Here is an 18,540-nt window from a genome sequence, read left to right on the forward strand (position 1 = left end):
CCATCATGACCAGCTAATTTTTATATTTTATTAGAAACAGGGTTTCACCATATGGGCCCGATTAGTCTTGAACTACTGACCTCAAGCAATCCACTTGCCTCAGCCTCCCAAAGTGCTGGGATTACAAGTGTGAGCCACTGTGCCTGACCCTGGTTGTTTTTTCGTTTTGTTTTGCCCTCCACCCATCCTTCACATTCCACAAAATTCACCATTTTAAAGTGTACAATTTAATGGTTTTTAGCATATTCACAAGGTTGTACAATCATCACCACTATCATATTTCAGATTGCTTTTGTCACTCCCAAAAGAAACCCCCACACCCATTAGCAGACACTCTACATTCTTCCCTGTCCCCCATGGCCCCAAACCGGTAATCTACTTTCTCTCTCTATGGATTTACCTGTTTTGGACATTTCAGACAAATGGATCCATACAAAATGTGGTCTTTGTGGCTAGCTTTCACTTAGCGTGTTTTCAAGGTTCACCTACGTTTGCAGAATCACTACTTTGTTCATAGTTGTGCTGACAGTATTCTATTATATGGATACACCATATTTTGTTTATCCATTTATCAGTTAGTGAATACTTGAGTTATTTCTACCTTTTGGCTATTATGAATAATGCTGTTGTGAACATTTGTGTTGAATCGAAGTTTGTGTACATACGTTTTCAGTTCTCTTGGGTTTATACCTAGAAGTGAAATTGCTGGTCATATGGTAACTATCTTTAACTGATTGAGGAATTGCTGGATTGGTTTCTAAAATGGCTGTCCCATTTTATATTCCTACCAGCACTGTATAAGGATTCCAGTTACTCCACACCTTTGTCAACGCTTATTATTGTCCACCATTTTTATTATAGCCAGCTAGTAGGTGTGAAGTGGTATCTTACTGTGGTTTTGACTTGCATTTCCCTGTTGACTAATGATGTTTAGCCTCTTTCTAAGTGCATATTGGCTGTCTGTATAGTTTCTGTGGAGAAATATTTATTCCGATCCTTTGCTCATTTTTTAATTGATTTTTTTTTTTTTTTTTTTTGAGATGGAGCTTTTTCTCTTGTTGCCCAGACTGGAGTGCAATGATGCAATCTCGGCTCACCGCAACCTCCACCTCCCAGGTTCAAGTGATTCCCCTGCCTCAGCCCCCTGAGTAGCTGGGATTACAGGCATGTGCCACCACGCCCAGCTAATTTTGTGTTTTTGGTAGAGATGGGGTTTCTCCATGTTGGTCAGGCTGGTCTCAAACTCCCGACCTCAGGTGATCCACCTGCCTTGGCCTCCCAAAGTGTTGGGATTAAGGGCATGAGCCACCGCGCCCAGCCTTGATTTTTTTATTGTTGAGTTTTAGGAATTATTTCTATATTCTGGATACTAGACCCTTATCAGATATATAATTTGAAAATATTTTCTGTCATTCTATGGGTTGTATTTTTCCACTTCTGATATAACTGATCAGTCTTATTAATAGTAATACATTTAAAAAATATTTCCTTTTTCCACTTATAAAGATAATATATACTCATTGATGAAAATTTGGAAAATAACAAAAAGCATTTTTGGTATATGAAAAAGCATAAGAGAAAAAAAAACATCACCCATGATTTTATTACTAACCATTTTTAACATTTTGGTCTATTTTTCTGGTCTTTTTTGTATATGTGGGTGTGTGTTCATGATGAGGGACATAGTAGTCTACATATAGTGTTGCATGTTGAATCTTATTAGCAAACATGTTGGAAACATTTTCCCTTGTCATTACATGTTTAAGAATTTAATGTTTTAGTACAATATTCTATCTGTGTGTATACCATAATATATATAACTAGTCCCTATTTTTTCAGATTTAGATTATTTTCAAAGTTTTCACAATTACAAATGCTGTTATGAGGAAGATATTCATTCATAAATTTTTCTGCACCGCTAGATCTCTAGGGAAGATATTTTCCATTTCCTTATGGTCTTCACTGGATAGAAATGGAGAGAGTGATGTATAACTCACTATTTTCTATAAGTTACTGTCATAATAAGTGACGAGTTGAGGAATAGAACAGAATTATCTTTATATGATCTTGGGAGAGAAGAAACTGGGCCCAACATATTTGCTGGCAGCACTTGAAGCTGCCAACAGCCACCAGCTGGCCAGCTCTTTGTGCCCTGCTCTGGGCATCTTCTCTTCCAGCCCTGCCTCACTCCCTCAGTTTTTTATTGTTACTGACCTGTGGCCCTGGGAGGCCAGTAGGTGACAAAGGAGTATGTTCTCATGGCTCCTAAGATACAAGATGGAGAATAAAGTAAGCATACTAAAGATGGAAGAGGAAGAGAGCTCAAGAGAGTTGGTTTAAATAAAGGTAGAAGATGGACTTTTTCCAGCACAGATATTTCCTTCTCTTAGCCCCCTCACCACCACGATCGGAACTCCTTCCATCTCTTAGATTCTGTTCAGCCAGGGGCTCAGATGACCACAGATTTGGATTCCATAGGGTCACTGTATATTCAGAGGCCAGCATGATGCGGATGAATTGCCCATCAGTGAACAAACTGGGAGAGAGTAGTGAAGAATAGCCTTGAGACCAACTCCAGGAATCTAAAAACTATCCTCTGCTTCAGGGCACATTTTCTCTCCAGCCTACCTGCCTCTTAAGCCACCTCCTCAACTTCTTTCCCTTCATGCCAGACTTTGAAGAAATTATACTGTGTTCACCATCTTTCTTTTGTCGAATTACATGTGCCTAATATTTGAGCATCAAGTGTATATCATTCACAAATGAAGCATATTTGTGTCATTTAAAGAGCAATAAAACAAATACCATGTACCAGCTTTAAGAACTAAAACATTACAACTCAGAAGTGTCCTGACAGCCCCTTCATTGTCATCCTACTACTCCTATCCCCAGTATTCTCTTGCTTTCTTTAAAAATAATTTAACCTGAAAACCACTTATTCTGTGAGCTAACATAATCATATTACTAAATCAGAATTGGCTAATCAGAGATCTTTCCCAGTTATCTGGCTGTACTAATAATTTCAAGAATATAGCCTATCGAGGTGCAGATGGATCAGAGAGAGGTCTGGGACATCCCTTGTGACTCCCCAGGTCCTTTTTTCATGATTCAGATGTGTGCTTTCTGACCCGGAACAACAGACAAAGTCTGTAAGTGAGGTTCACAAGGTCATCTCACCCAGCAAGGAGCATTTAGTTAGGAAACATCTCTACTTCATGCCCCAGAGAGTCATGGCTCACAAATCCATAATTCTGAGTTTATTTACTATAAGTAGTCCATAGCCAGGGACATCCTGCTAAGGGTATTCCAGAAATAAGAACTCTCAGCAAATATCTTTAATTTATTTGTTAGATAGTCTAGTTAATTCGCATATTTATGGTAGGTGAGGCAGGTCCTCACATGCTTGTGTCCTTTCCCCAGAAACATCTTTCTTGTAAGATGAGTGAAAGGATCATCAGCCAGATGCTTTAGCTCCTTCTTCTCAGTCTGCCCCTAAACAATGTATTATTGAATTTTGTCTGTTTTCAAGCTTTTTATAAATGGAATCGTATCTTTTGACTCTTTCTAGAATATGCCCTTTTGCTCAGCAGTTTTGAGACCTGTTCCATGTTGATATATGGATAACAGCTTGTTCATTTTCACTGCTGACGAATGTATCACAATTTATTTATCTGCTCTGCTCTGAACAGATGTTAGGTGGTTTAAATTTTTGTTGCCTTGACAAACAATGCTACTACGAGAGTTCTTGCACTTCCCTGTGTGTGTGTGTGTGTGTGTGTGTGTGTGTGTGTGTGCAATAGTTAAGATGTTTAGGTATCAGTTTTATTCATGCTGCATCAAAATATTTAGAAGTTTTTCTTCCTTCTCTAAGCCCTGGAAATGTTTAAGTGACATTTCATATTCTGGTCTTTGATGGCTTATTAGAATTCTGTTGGGAAATTACGTGGGCCTGTGATGTTAAATATATATGTGTGTGGGGTGAGGACAGTGAGGGAAGATTTTTGGTAACTATATTTTTTTCTATGGAAACTGGTCTGTTTAAACTTCCTATTGTTACAGGATCAATTTTGCTAAATTACATTTCCTAGGAAATTATCCATTTCATCTGTATTTTAAAATTCCTTAGCAAAGGAATTTTTATTAGTCTGTTATGAATATTTTACATTTCTTCTCTTTTAGTAATCTTCCTTTTGTTATTTCTTACTTTGTGTTTGTGACTTCTCCTTTTCCCTCCAGATTAACTAATGGTTTGTCTATTTTGTTGATTTTCTTTCAAGCAATAATTCTGACTTTTATATGAATTGCACTGCTTTTCTGTTTTGTAACTCAATGTTTTGCTATTATCTTTATAAATTCCTTTTACTTTCTTTCAGTTTACCTTGTTATTTTTCTGGATTTTTGAGTTGAGTAATTGATTTCTTTTCATCTTTTAACCATCATTGCATTCTTGTAATACAATCCATTTGGTAATGATGTTTTTTGGTGTTTTTTTTTTTTTTTTGAGATGGAGTTTCACTCTTGCCCAGGCTGGAGTGCAAGGTGCGATCTTGGCTCACCACAACCTCCGCCTCCCGGGTTCAAGTGATTCTCCTGCCTCAGCCTCCCGACTAGCTGGGATTACAGGTGTGCGCCACGATGCCTGGCTAATTTTGTATTTTTAGTAGAGACAGGGTTTCTCCATGTTGGTTGGGCTGGTCTGGAACTCCCAACCTCAGGTGATCCACCCTCCTCGGCCTCCCAAAGTACTAGGATTACAGGCGTGAGCCACCGCACCTGGCCAATGATGTGTTCTTTTTAAAAAGGTGCTGTTGGAATTCTGGTTGGTACTAATTTATTGAAAATGTTTGCATTAGTATTCATAAGTACAATTGGTGTGTAGCAGCTAGCTCCTCCCCACCCCATCCCTGCCACCTCCCCTTCCTCTTCCTTTGTTGTAAGCTGTGTTTGTCAGTTGGAGCATCACTGTTATAGTAGCATCATAAAAGAATTCCTGACCACTCCTGCACATTGCGCCTTGTTGCTGTGTGTCCAGATGTCTCTGGGGTATCTCTCTGATTGTTCCCCCTTAGTGTCCTCCCTGGATCCTCTGTTTCTGACCCCTCCCTTTCAGTGGTGTCCTTATCAGACCTCCTATCTGTCTGTGTTGTCTGTCTATATTCACCCTAGTGAAGTCAGCAGCCTTGGGGGCTCATCACTATCTTGACTCCATGCTTTCTTCTGGGACCCAAGGCTGCTTGCCTCTCTACCTTCCTTTTCCTCTGCCTGCTTGCCATCTTGTATTTCATTCATGTACTTGGAGACCACTATATGTGACATATTCTGCTAGGGCTGTAAATACAGAGATAAAATATCTGTACCTGCCCCCAAAGAACCTCCATTCTTTAGTCTAAGGCAAGCAGGTAGCTGATTCCCCTAGCAGAGGATGGTGCAGAGGACTTAGGACATGCCAAGGAAGCTCTGACTGTATCCGACATGACCACCTGAAAGCCACACATGAAATGCAACCAGCCCCCAAATGAACCCTTTATTTTTCTTCCACAACAAAAACAAAAATTCTGAACGGACTCTTCATGTCTCCACCTCTGCAAACAGTGGAGTCTCCCAAGTTACAAGCCTAGAGCTATACTGGACTCCTTTCTCTTTCCTGTGTCCCCTTATTTAGGAATTTGATTGCTGAAAACAGCACTTCTTCTCCATTCCTGTGATCATTTCCTTAGCTCTGGCCCTCATCGTTTCTTGCCTGAAGTATTGCACTATCTTCCTATTCATTTGCTTGTCTATTACTTTGTTCATTCCACAAAACTTCATTGAGCACCTGCTATGTGCCAGGCACTATTCTAGCCCTGGTGACCCAGCACATCAGACAAGACCACTGCCCTGAGGGGGCACATACTCTAATGAGGTGGAGACAGCGATCAAGAACGTGCGTAAGCAGAGGATCTGAGATCGCAAACATGTCTATGAAGAAAAGAGACGGTATGAGGTGGGGGCCAGAAAGAGAGGCAGCAGCAAGGAAGGAAGGCCTGATGAAAGACAGTGAATGAGGGAGAGCATTGGAGGAGGTCAGGCATGGCAGGTGTCAGGGGGTGAAAGGAGGCTGGGTGGCTACAGGGGTAGGGCCTGGAGAGCAGCATGTTCAGAGCCTGGGGGACATTGAGATCCCATGAGGGCCTTCTCCCCATTCCAAACTCCCACTGGGCTGAAAGCAAGGTGATCCTCCTGAAACTCAAATCTCATTATGCTGTTCTCCTGTTTAAGAAAATGAATGAATGAGCTTTTCATGACCAGTAAGATGAAACCAAAATTCCTTCCATTGGTACAAGGGCCCTCCATACTCCGAGGCCTTCATGCCTCTGTGGCCTCATCTCCACCATTCCCAAGATGTGTCTGAAGTTTCAACCACACTCAACTTCTCCTGTTTTTGAACATGAAAGGCAGGTTCTTTGGGGAACTTTCCTTTATCCATTCTATTTTCTTTGCCTGGAGTGTTTTTTCTTCCTATTCTCAAGTTATCAAACTCCTACTCCTCCTGCTGCAGTCACTTCAGATGTCATCTCTTTCCCTAAGGCTCCTTGGCAAGATGGAAGGGGCTCCTTCTGCTTGTCCCCCTACTGCCATTCATAGCTGATGAGAGGGTGCTGCCTTGTGTCCACACCTCTGATTTAATACTCCTCAGAATGTGCGATCTGTTTCCCTTTGAGCTACTCTAAGCCATATGTCTCATGCCTCTGTCTAGCCCCAAGGGCCAGCAGCACAGCTGCCCACAGTAGAAGTTCAGTAGGTGCTTGAATGAAGGTCTCCTTCAAATACCACACATTTCATGATAGTGTCTACCAGGTGCTGAGTTGAATGAAGGAAGGATGCTATTCAGTTGGAAAGCAGTCACCTTAAGGGGCAGATGCCCTGTGTAATAACTCAAGCTGTGACAACTGAATCCTTTAGATAGCTGGCAGAGTTGGGATTTTTCTTTCTTTCTGAAAGTTAATGCATCTAAAAAATATATTCATTGCCAAAAGACAACCAACTTCAATATATGCAAGGGCAGCAACAAAGCCTACAAGCAGAACCAATTTTTTTTTTCACAAAAGACAATGTTCTCAAGCAATTGCAGAGAGCTTGGTTAGGCTTCTAGAATTCTTCCTAATAGAGAAGGACATCTGGTGGCCATTATGTCTTGGATTTGCTGGAAACAGGCCCAATTTCATGTAACTTAACTCCATTTCAGAAAGGCGATTTGATCCATGTTTAATTAAATTCATTGGAATTTTTATGGCTTCATATGATTTTTTTCACATACATAAATTGACAGAAAAGAAAATATTTTGTCAGATTACGTGTTCTAACTTTAGATTCTGAAAATGTGTCCTTGTAAGGGGTCAGGCATCTTAAGGCTGAAGACTGTAGAGGATGAGAAATAACTATTACTGTTCAGAGTAATTAATAGGTCCAATCTCTGAAGATTCTTCCTTGTCATAGGTGATAGGAAGTATGTATCAGTTATCTTTTTCTGCATAACAAAACACCCCAGAACTTAGTGGTGTAAAACAACAATCCCTGTTCATGATTTTTTGGGTTAGGAATTTGAGCCTTATTCAGCTAGGAAGTTTTCACTCAGCTGCAGTTATCTAGTGGTTTGAGTGAGCTGAGTGGTCTAAGACGGCCTTAGTTTATCTACTTGGCCTGGCATTTGGTACTGGCTGTTGGCTGGGCCATGTGTCTTCAACAGCCTAGTCCACATTTCTTCCCATGATAGCAGTGTTTCAAAAAGGCAAGTCCCAGTGTGTAAACACTTTTCAGGCTTCTGTGTGCATCATGTTTGTTGATGTTCCACTGGCCAAAGCAAGCCACACTGTTGAGCTTTCATGGGTGATGAGCACATCACAGTCTATATTCTTCTCTCTATTTTGTGTGTGTTTGAGAATTTCCACAGTACAAAGTTAAAGAAAAAAACTGTTCAAGCATTAAAAATGAAACCACCATATGATCCAGCAGTGCCACTTCTGGATATTCATCAAAAAGAATTGAAATCAGGATTTTGGAGAAATATTGGTACTCCCATGTTTGTTGCAGCACTAGTCACAATAGCCAAGGTGTGGAACCAACCAAAATGTCCAATGATGGACGAATCAATAAAGAACATATGGTATATACAGGCAATGGAATATTTTCAGTCTTAAGACGGAAATCTTGACATTTCCTACAACTTGGATGAACTTGTAGGACATTTTGCTAAGTGAAATGGGCCAGTCACAGAAGGACAAATACTGCGTATTTTCACTTATATGAGGTATCTAAAATAGACTCACAGAAGCAGAGAGTAGGATGGCCATTACCAGGGGCTAAGGAGAGGGGGTGAAGGAGAGTTGCCTATCAGCAAGCATAAAATTTTAGTAATGCAAGATGAATAAGTTATAGATATGTGCTATACCACATCGTCCCTCTAGTTAACAATAATGTATCGTACACTTAGAATCTGATAAAAGAATAGATCTCATGTTGAATATTTTTACTACAATAAATGAAAAAAATTCTTAAGAATGTTCAGATCATTCAGTGGCCTCAAAGACTGGTAGAAGTGGTTACAGATGTCACCTTAAGTTGCCCCTAACTGCTTTCTTGGTTACATGGGGATGTGTAAGCCGTCAGGGCTGGATTCTGGACCCTACTTGCTCCTTGCCCAAGTTTTTAGTTTACAAATAGCGTTCTACATTTAATTAAAAGAGTTAGAAGGTATTTGATGAGAGGTCCAGCAAATGAGTCACTCCATTACTTGGGACAGTGTTAGAGGTCTTGCAGGACTGGCTCTATCTCACTTAGTGCTCCCACGGAGGATACTCATTGCGCTGTATTTGATTAGGTCTGACTCTTACCACATGTCCTAAATAAGCCTTGGGTGAAAAGCCGTACTCTCCAGGTGTTTTCTAGCTCCCAGTGTTCCTGAGTCTAAGCTGTAGTGCTCACTAGAGCCGAAAGCATTTGGAAATGCCACCATAGCCTTGCATGTGCAAACAAAGCCTCTCTTCCTGTCATCACTGGGCACTGATGACTCTAGAATTCTTATTATAAAAACAAAACCATGAGTGAACAGCAGCCTCCAATTTCTTGTTATGTTGTCCCTGACTGCCAAGCATGAGGCTACCCTTGGGTCTACCAAGATTCTGTGGCCCATTTGCTCCCTCCATGCACTCTTCTTGTTTTAAGTAGCTTGATGTTTTGTTAATTATCTGAACTTCAGAAAGCCCTAACTGCATGCCATGTTATGGTGTTGCCTTGATAATTTTTCCAGATTTTTCTTGTCCTTCAAACTTTCTGGTTATCTCTACCTTCCTTGACAAAGGGCAGTTAAAGTGGACTTCACTTCATGCACACTGTGTGCCTCTCTGAAAGGACTTGTGAGTAGAACGTTACTTGATCCTTGGATCTCTGAGGTTAGACAAGGAATTAGAAATATCTTAACTCTACTTTAGCCCCTAATCTTATCATTCCAAATGTGTGCTTAATAAGAAGCAGAATCAACACATCAGGTCAGAATAAGTTCAAATGGTCTAGAATTTTTATTTATAGAAATGAAAAAAACATTGGCTAGAAACACTTAAAAATGCTGTCCTTTGTTAGGTATGTGGTTGTTCTCAAACTTTTCCCCACAGAATGTCATTTAAAGTTTTAAAGTTGAGATGACATATGTGCTTAACTAAATGCTTAATTTCTTTTTAGTTCTTGCAGTTACGATGCAGAAGGATACTCCTAGGAAATAGAATTCCCAATGAGATTTTGTAAAGATAGAGCTTTTATCAATTCTTGCCTCAAACCTCCCAAAATTATGTTTGGTGAATTCTAGGGGAGTAAAACAGTCAAAAGTTTGTTAAATTATCGTCACCTATGGGAGTTTGTTATAAGATGTATCTGGCATGTAGATGGAAGAGATTTTGTGAAAGCTTGAGCTGGTGGAAACAGGGTAGGGCAGATAAGGGTGGATACACTCCTGGTAAACAGTTTGTGTATCTCAGGTGCTGATATGTCCCTGTGAACTGAGATGACAGTGGCTAACCTGGCCTTGCCTCAGCCGAGCTCACATGAGGGCAGCTGATTTTGCAATAGCCAGGTTTTCTGCACATAGGTGATGTTAAAGCCATATACTGTGGTTAGCTATCTGAGTCTTTATATTCTCCATTCTCTCACATGGAAGGACTGTGTTGTGAAATGTGACTAAGAACACCCACAAGGCTGGAGAACTTGCATGTTTGGGGACTTGGAACTGTGTTATTCCATGGTTGTGAAGTCAGAAGTTCTGTGTGATTAAGGAATTTATGGGCATCTTAGGTCACTTCCTGTGAGAGAATGGATAGGGGAAGGCAGTCATATTCATTGAGTACCACAGAGAAGGCCCTACCCTAGATGCTTTACACAAGTTACCTTTACATAAGTGATTCTCATCACAAACCTGCAAGGGCAATTCTATTACCTTCATTTGGTGAGCCAGAGAGGGTACAAGTAATTTATGACAGGGCACACCTGGTTCATTAGTGGCACAGCCAGCATGCACACCAAGGTCTAGTTGACACCAAAACTTGTATTCTTTCTACTGTCCAGTTTTAGAGAATGTAGGCATAGGCATAACAATTAGAGGCCAGAGATAGAGTCCCTGGCTACGAAGAGTCATCATGGATAAGGAGCAGAGCTGGGTGCTAGAAGAGAGGTGGAGGAGAGTTATTCAGAAGGACAGTTAGTTTTAATGGGAGGTGAGAAAGCCATGAAGTAAGATCGAGGACAGAGTGAGATTAAGAGATGGAAAAGCTGGTCTTCTGCAGAGGGCGCCACCTAGACACAGGGCTAAAAATATCCCTTGGAGAAAGGCAAAGGGTAAGAAAGAGTATGGGACCAGTTGGCTCACATTTCCCCATGTAAGCCGGAGTGGCAAAGTGCAAGCCAGTTATTTTTCTGCACAAATATGCGTCACTCTTAGGAAACCTTAAAACAAATCTTTATTCTAGGAGTCGTCTTTTTGTGTTGTGTATCTTTGTGACTTGTGTTTGCAAGCTTCTGGTAAAACTACAGGCTCCACTCCAAATCCTGAACCAGGCTGCTGTGATAGCCTGATAGTGCAGCAGCTGTCAGCCAAGATTTTGAAATTAAACAGTACCTGCTGTGGCACTAGTCCTCTTAGAAAGATTTATGGGTGAGGCCAGTTCCCATTCACCTGGATCTTGTGGCTCTGGCCACTTCTGAGCACCCTCTTTGGGAAAGCAAGCTCAAGACTGATTGGGAACCGGCCACCACTAGGCTTCAGGAGGGATTCAGGCTCATGGAGCAGAAAAGAGACACGAGTGGGCAAGGAGAGGTGAAGGCCCAGGAAATGGAAATGCTGGGTACAGAGTTAGTTAGGTCCTATCCGATTACAAAAATATTTCTCAGACTCACTGGTCATATTGGCTGCCCGCTTTGTGTCTGTTTGATGGGAAGAACCCACAGTGGCAGGCATCTTCCAGTGCCCAGGCTGTGTTTGGCTTGGACACATGTGGTTGTGAAGACCTGGCAGGGAAGCTGAGGCGTGCAGTTTGCGAAGACAGAGTTAAAAATCCCTATTAGGGCAATCCTGAAATGCAGTCACACCCGAGGTCTGTGAAAGGATGCCAAGCCTGACCTTGCACTGGGCGTGCTCTGCTTTTCCAGGTGGCGCTCAGGCACGAGGATGGCGATGAGACCACGGAGCCACCCCCCAGTGGGTGCCGGGACCGGAGGAGGGCCAGCGTGTGTTCCAGTGGAGGGGGCGAGCACCGGGGCCTGGACCGCAGAAGGAGCCGCAGGCACTCGGTGCAGAGCATCAAGAGCACCCTGTCGGCCCCCACCAGTCCCTGCTCCCAGTCAGCTCCCAGCTTCAAGCCCAACCAAGTGCGAGATCTGCGTGAAAAGTAAGCATTAACTTGGCAGTGGAGAGGGGTGCAAGGATGCCATCCAAAAGAGAGCCCACAGGTGCCTGCCACTCTCCCCTCCCTGCTGGCCAGTTTGTCCCCCACCCAGCATTGCTCCCTACCTCTTCTTGACCATTAAACCACCAGCCAAACATCTCGGTGGATTTCCCACACAGGGTGGCCCCTGGCGACTTTTACAGACTTGATCTTACTAATCCCAGGAACTGTTTTTCAGCTACCTGTTTTTAAAAAATATTATTTACTATCTCAGTTAATATCTGTTCAGAAAAGCTGTGTTTTATCAAATGGAAAAGACTTCAAAACACAAAACTTTGGCCTAGAAATAACCACTGTAGGAATGTGGGGTTGGAAGAGTCTCGCGATACTTCTGACAATACAGGGATATCTCTGGGTTGGTTTAAGTTAAACAGAAAAAACCCATATGAGTTTCCAAATAGCTGTCTCTATATATTTCAGTACACACTAATTCCATCATTTAGTCTGAAACATTTTTATTGAGTGTCTGTTAGAGGCCAGGACTACTTGAAGCCATGAAGATACATAAATAGAAAGGTGTGATCTCTGTCCCTTTGAGCCTCACGTTTGGGCTGGGAGGAAGACCGAGAATGGTAGATAGAAAAAAATGGAATGATTGGCAATCCTATGAGATATTATATGTATTTAAAGTATAAAGTTTGACAAAATCTGCCAAACCCAGAGTGGTTCTATAGTATAGAGGTACAACAAAAGGCTGGCCATGCCTGCTCCAGAGTCTGGGTCCAGTTGTATCTTCCCAGATGGATGCTCTGAGGTCACTGGGATGAGGGACTTTAGGGTCCAGTCTGCCACCCAAATCCACAGGGGCTGACTAACACATTCCCATCCTGCTGTTGATAGTCTGGAAGCAGGAAGTGCTCATATCACTTGGCTGGATCATCCTCCCTCATCATAGAGATCCTCCTGGGAGTCAAATTTAGGTCACCAGGCTACATTATGAGGAAGAAAATCACTCAGAATAAGTTGGATGACCTTAAGAAAGAGTGATCAAGATATATTCCTCCTCTCCATCTCTAAGGGAATACCCCACCAGCACCAAGAGGTACCCCAAACAATCTGATACCCATGGAATCATTTGAGCAGGACCCAGGCCATGCCTTCAGATGCCTGTTATCCCAGGAGGAGGAGGGACTGGTCTGAGATAGATGTGCAACCATGGTCTATGTTGGCACCCCTCTTCTACCTCATAACCCCAGATGCCCTCTACAGGCTTTTATGTTTCTGAGAGTCTGTGTACAGCTCTATTTTAGTGAAAAGAAGACCTAAACTTCTAAACATATTAAGGAAAGAGAACCTTTACCATGAGCATTGCATTTTGTGATCTAGAATCTTAAAGAAACTCAGCCAGTTCTCAAAGAAAAAGCCCTCGAAGCTCTCTTCCAGCTGGCTTGAGAAGTTAACATGAAGAGAATTGAGGAAATTGTACACAATCCTCTGAAAAAGGCCTGTATATAAAGCCACTGAAGATGCTGAGGGTAGGAGTTAGGTGGACCTTGTCAGTAGTACTTGGTGTTCTCCTGCTCCATCATGTTTGTTCCTTGTCTGTTTCTTGCTGTTACACTTTTCGAGGATTCCTGTGTTGTGAGTTCAGGTGACAATGCTTTGCAATAGGCTGGTAAGGATGATGATAAGGAAGTGGACCATCCTGGGCACAGTTCACAGTCTTGAAGTGCTGGGCTCGGTAGGATCTGAAACAGGAGGCCAGAGATGCCACTCTGAATGCTGTTTGCTTCATTCTTTTTGGAATTTCACTTTACTGGAATTATTACTTCAACATTAATTTAGTAGCATTTGAGCAAAATATAATTTGCAGCTTGTAAAGATAGGTGATGTTTTATCTATCTAGATTGATGATTATGAAGTGACTTCATTTACGAAGCCTGTTGGAGGGATTTTGCCTGTGGCCCCAAAGTGACGGCATGATTTTGATGAGGTGGGAGTGCGATAGTGGGAAGTGGTGGTGAAATGCAGAATGGGAAATGATTTCTTCCTGCATAGCTTAGTCACCTGCTCAACATCTGTGCCTCAAACAGTACCTCAGAGTCAAGTGGCTCATTGTGTTCTGTCCCCTGCAGACCTTGAAAGACACAGAAGCTGCCTCATGTACATATATGCACATTGCTCTTCATCTCTGCAAACGCCCTGGCCGCACCTAACGCTAGCTTATAGCAACGTGCCTGCAGATGCCACATATGAAGGATTTGGGGCTAGATTTTATAACTCAGTCACCCAAGCGATGCCAACTTTTGTAAAGAAGGGAGAAATATGTTTTAGAAAGGGGTTTATATTGTTCTAAAAAATATAGGGCAGTCTCCACTCAGATGGTCCTTTTGCATCATTTGAATTTAACTCTCACGATCATCCTCTGTAAGATTCAGACAGGACAGGTTTTATTAACCTCATTGTACAAGTGAGAAAACAGATGGGGCTAAGTGCCTATTCCAAATCACAGGACTAAGGGCTATGACCAAGGGCTGAGCCCTTGGCTCTTAATATCCAAAGTATACAGACTCCTTCCCAGTCAACCACATCCCAGCCAACCACTCCTAAACATATTCTTCAAGCGAGATGATTAGAGAGACAATTTGATTTACATTCCTTGTAGGTATTTTTTTGTTTGAGGTAAATACAAAAATTCAAAGACTTGGAGAGAAATGCTTAGTCTCCCTGTAGACTTAAGCCAGCTATGTGCTTTAATTCTAATAAAGACTAATAAGAGCTTGAACTCAGATTTGTTTGCTTTGGTTTCTTAGGAAATACAACTCTACACTGAGCATTTGCCCAGTAAGGTACAAGTGTATTGGTCATTGGTCAACTAAAAGCATCTTTATGGGACCGTGTGTGTCATAATGAGTTTCATCTTTGCACTTAAAGTTTACAAATTTCATTGGAAGGGGAAAAAATCTTAGTGCTAGAAAGTTCTTAAAATTTAGCCCAAAGCAGGAGCCCTTTCTGTCAAGTTCCCAAGAGATGGGGTACACTTCCAGGCATGGGTGCTCTTTCTCCTGAGGTACCCCATCTGCCCTTGAACTATTCTGTTTATCCTGGTTCTTCCTCTGTTGACAAAAACAGGGCTGCTTCCTGCTCTGTGTGTCAGTCCTTCTGATACCAAACACTGCATGGGACTTAACACGTGAACTTTCAGTTTCATCCTGCTGATTTCCACACAACATTCCAAACTGTAGAAGTAATTTTGAACTTCATTTAGTCACTAATGTTAACAGTTGTGCCATGCAGCTTTCAGTCATGTGTATATTTTAATATACATGGAAGAGTGACCTGGCAGATAGTGGATGTTGACAACTGGTTAGGGAGTGGAGGGTCCAGACTAGTGCCACGTGCCTCAGCAGCAGGGTCTGCAAACTTTCTCTGTCAAGGGCCAAGTAACATGTTAAGCTTGGAGTACCAGACGGTCTCTATTGCAACTACTCAACTGAATTCTGCCTTTGTAGCACGTCAACAGCCATCAGCCACTGGTACTGGCATGAGCATGGCTGCATTCCAGTGACATTTTATTTATAGACACTGAGATTTGAATTTTACATGTCATGAAATATTATTCTTTTGATTTTTTTTCAACCATTAAAAATGTGAAAACCACTCTTAGCTCACAGGCTGTATAAAAACAGGTGGTAGGCCAGATGTAGCCCACAGGCTGTAGTTTGCCAACCCCTGTCCCAAGGGTCTGGGTTTCTTGAGGGAGGTTGGGGGAAATTGGCAAAGGAGAGTATGTGGCATATGAGAGAAAAATCCACTGTGTTATGTGTGAGGGCTATGGGGAACAGTATTCTTAGATTTGGTGTTAGAGCAAGGAAGTCAAAGGAATATTCCATGAAGAGATTGAGACTATAGCGGACTTTGCTGATGGCTGATCATGAGTTCCCAGGGCACAGAGGAAGATTGAGGGGTCGGAGAAGGGCAAGAGATAAGCCAGATTGAGGGACACATGGAGAGGGAGGGGACTATGTGATGAGTCCAGGGAAGATTGGACTGTGCAGGCCGGGATTCGTCCCAGTGGTCTCTTCGGGCAGTGGTTCTTGACCGGGGTGATTTTGCCACCTAGGAGACATCTGGACACATTTTTGGTTGTTATAACTGGGAGAGGGTGGTGCTGCTGGCATCTAGTGGGTGGAGTCCAGGAATGCTGTTCTACTTAGTGCAGGATAGCCCCCTGCCAAACAAATAATTATCTGTTTTAAAATGTCAGTAGTGTTGAATCTGAGAAATTCTGCCTTAGGGGAAGGCAGATCGTTGGTTATATAATCCACATGATGCTGAGATAGAGAGTGTTTTGGCTATTGGAAAGGGTAGTTTTCTTAGAAGCATTTGGAACTCTGTGCACCTACCTTAAATATTCATGTGCATGGGTCAAAATTGACTCTTTTTCAGAGAATATAATCAGCTAAAACACAGATCTATAGAATATATTTCTAGTTTAAAAAATCCATTGGCATTTTACAAACAAATGTCATGGAAACAGATTTCTTAAATGAGATATGAATTGTCTTTCACAGCTGACTGGTTACTCTGGGCTACTACATGGTTTACAGTAGAGTCTTTTTTTGATTTTAAGTCCGTTTAGCAAAGTTTCACGCTTCAAATTCTCAGGAAATATGCTTGAACACTTTTAGGGGACCAAGCCTTGACTGAATCTCATGCTACTCTCAGTAACTGAAATGCCAACAAATCCAATTCTAATCAGCTTCATACACATCCATCACTCCAAAAAATTGACATAATGGAATGTGACACCAGCATAAAACAAGTTGGCAAGAGAGAACAATGATTATATAAGAGAGGTGTGACAGTCTACATCCAGGCTTCACGAACCTGTTCAGAGGAAGAGGAACCTGGCACAGTCTCACCAGAAATGTTCAAGTGGAGCTGAGGAATCTGCATTGAGAAGCAGCAGTGGGCAACTCTCCTCTTGGCTGCCGATACTTTCAACTGATGGTCAAGAAGGAAAAAAGTTACATATAAGAATTGCTAATTTTTTTCCATGTAAGTTACACTAGGGTTACAGAAAAATTGACTAATGTATGTTTCACAGAAGTCCTCATTCTAATAAATGCAAAGTGATAAGGATATATAAATGGGTCTTGTGGGAGTCAGGAGTTGTAGCCAAGCCTTGAGCTTGTAGTCAGGAGAACAGTAGTCTGACCTACAGACATACTTGACCCTCGAGCAGCAGAGAGAAGATGTGGCCTAGCCTCAGCTGGTTCCAGGAGCAAGAGAGACCATGCTTAGGTGGGCTGCAGGCCAGGAGTACTGATGCGGCAGTGGAGAGCCCACCTGAGCTGCAGGGAGAAGTCTGGCAGGGGTTTGTTGTGGGGCAGGGTGCAGAGACCAGCACTGGAAGCTCAGCCTGCACCTGGCAGAGAACAGACTACCGCTCCTAAGGAGTGGGAAGCACTCAGTCTCCACAAATCCTCACCAGAGGGGTGTTTAGAATCACTGTGGTCTTGGGCATAGGATGTGGAGGTATTGAAGCATGGGAGGGCAAGTTCAGAACCCAGCTCTCCCAAAATAGCTATGTGCCAATTTATATATGGCCATTGGCTCATAGTAGGCACTGAATAAATAGCAACTCTTTATGTTTTTAAATAAAAATGATAGGATTTAAATATGTGGTGCCAACTATGTGATGTAAAATGAAGAGAGTTGTACCATATAGTGCAAAGATGAATATAACAGTAACAGCCACAACAGCAGCTAGCCTTTACGGAACACTTAATCATCTGCCAGGCAGTACGCTAAGCACTGCAAGTGTACAAACTCCATTTTTGCTATTATGTCACGATATAGGTACTGTTATTAATGCTGTGTGACAGGAGGGTCCCACAGCTAATATATGGTGGAGCTGGTTCTACAGTTTAGGTGGTCTAGCTCCAGAGTCCATGTCCTCACCATTCTCCTAAATAACCCTTATTTCTGTTATTCTGTGGAAATAAATACATGCTGAGTACTTGGCAATTAGTAAGCCATTAATAAATGCACACTGCTGTATTTATTATTGGATCTATATTTTTCATATCAGTACATTAAAAATTATTGCTTAATGGTACATTAAAAAATTATTGCTAATGTTCCAATATATAGATATACCATAATACCATGATGCTGTCATACATTTTGCTATGGCTTTGTTCCAGTTTTTTTCTCATACCAAACTTGCTGTAATGAACATACACACTGGTGCACATACACGTTTGTGAGCATTAGCACTCTTAGATTCTTAGAAGTAGAATTCGAGACAATGGACATTTACATTTTAAATATTGATATTGCCATATTGCTCTCCACAAAGGCTGTATGGTTTTACTATCCATCAGCATATGACTCACCATTTTCCCACATCATCAGTGAATGTTAGGAGATTTTCATAATTTTTGTAGTATTGAAAAGTGAAAAATGCCTCAGCATTGTAATTTGCATTTTTTATTACTACTGAGGCTGTACAACTTTAATTGCTTCATTAGCTATTAACATTTCCTTTTCTTAGTGTTGCCTGTAAATATTCTTTGCTCATTTGTCTCCTGAATGGTTTGCCTATTTTAATTGACCTACAACTAGT

At 41.8% G+C, this 18,540-nt stretch overlaps 1 protein-coding gene across 13 annotated transcripts in view; it reads left to right on the forward strand.

The window, feature by feature from the left end:
- Window positions 1-18,540, forward strand: part of FHOD3 (formin homology 2 domain containing 3) — a 483,155-nt gene that overhangs the window by 317,236 nt on the left and 147,379 nt on the right. For all 13 annotated transcript variants that reach the window (XM_016933551.3, XM_016933549.3, XM_016933541.3 and 10 more), the window contains one exon: window positions 11,671-11,909. In XM_016933551.3, coding sequence (XP_016789040.1) covers window positions 11,671-11,909 — 239 coding nt within the window. The remainder of the gene's footprint in view (window positions 1-11,670; window positions 11,910-18,540) is intronic.

This window comes from Pan troglodytes, chromosome 17, assembly GCF_028858775.2.
Source record: "Pan troglodytes isolate AG18354 chromosome 17, NHGRI_mPanTro3-v2.0_pri, whole genome shotgun sequence".
NCBI lineage: Eukaryota > Metazoa > Chordata > Mammalia > Primates > Hominidae > Pan > Pan troglodytes.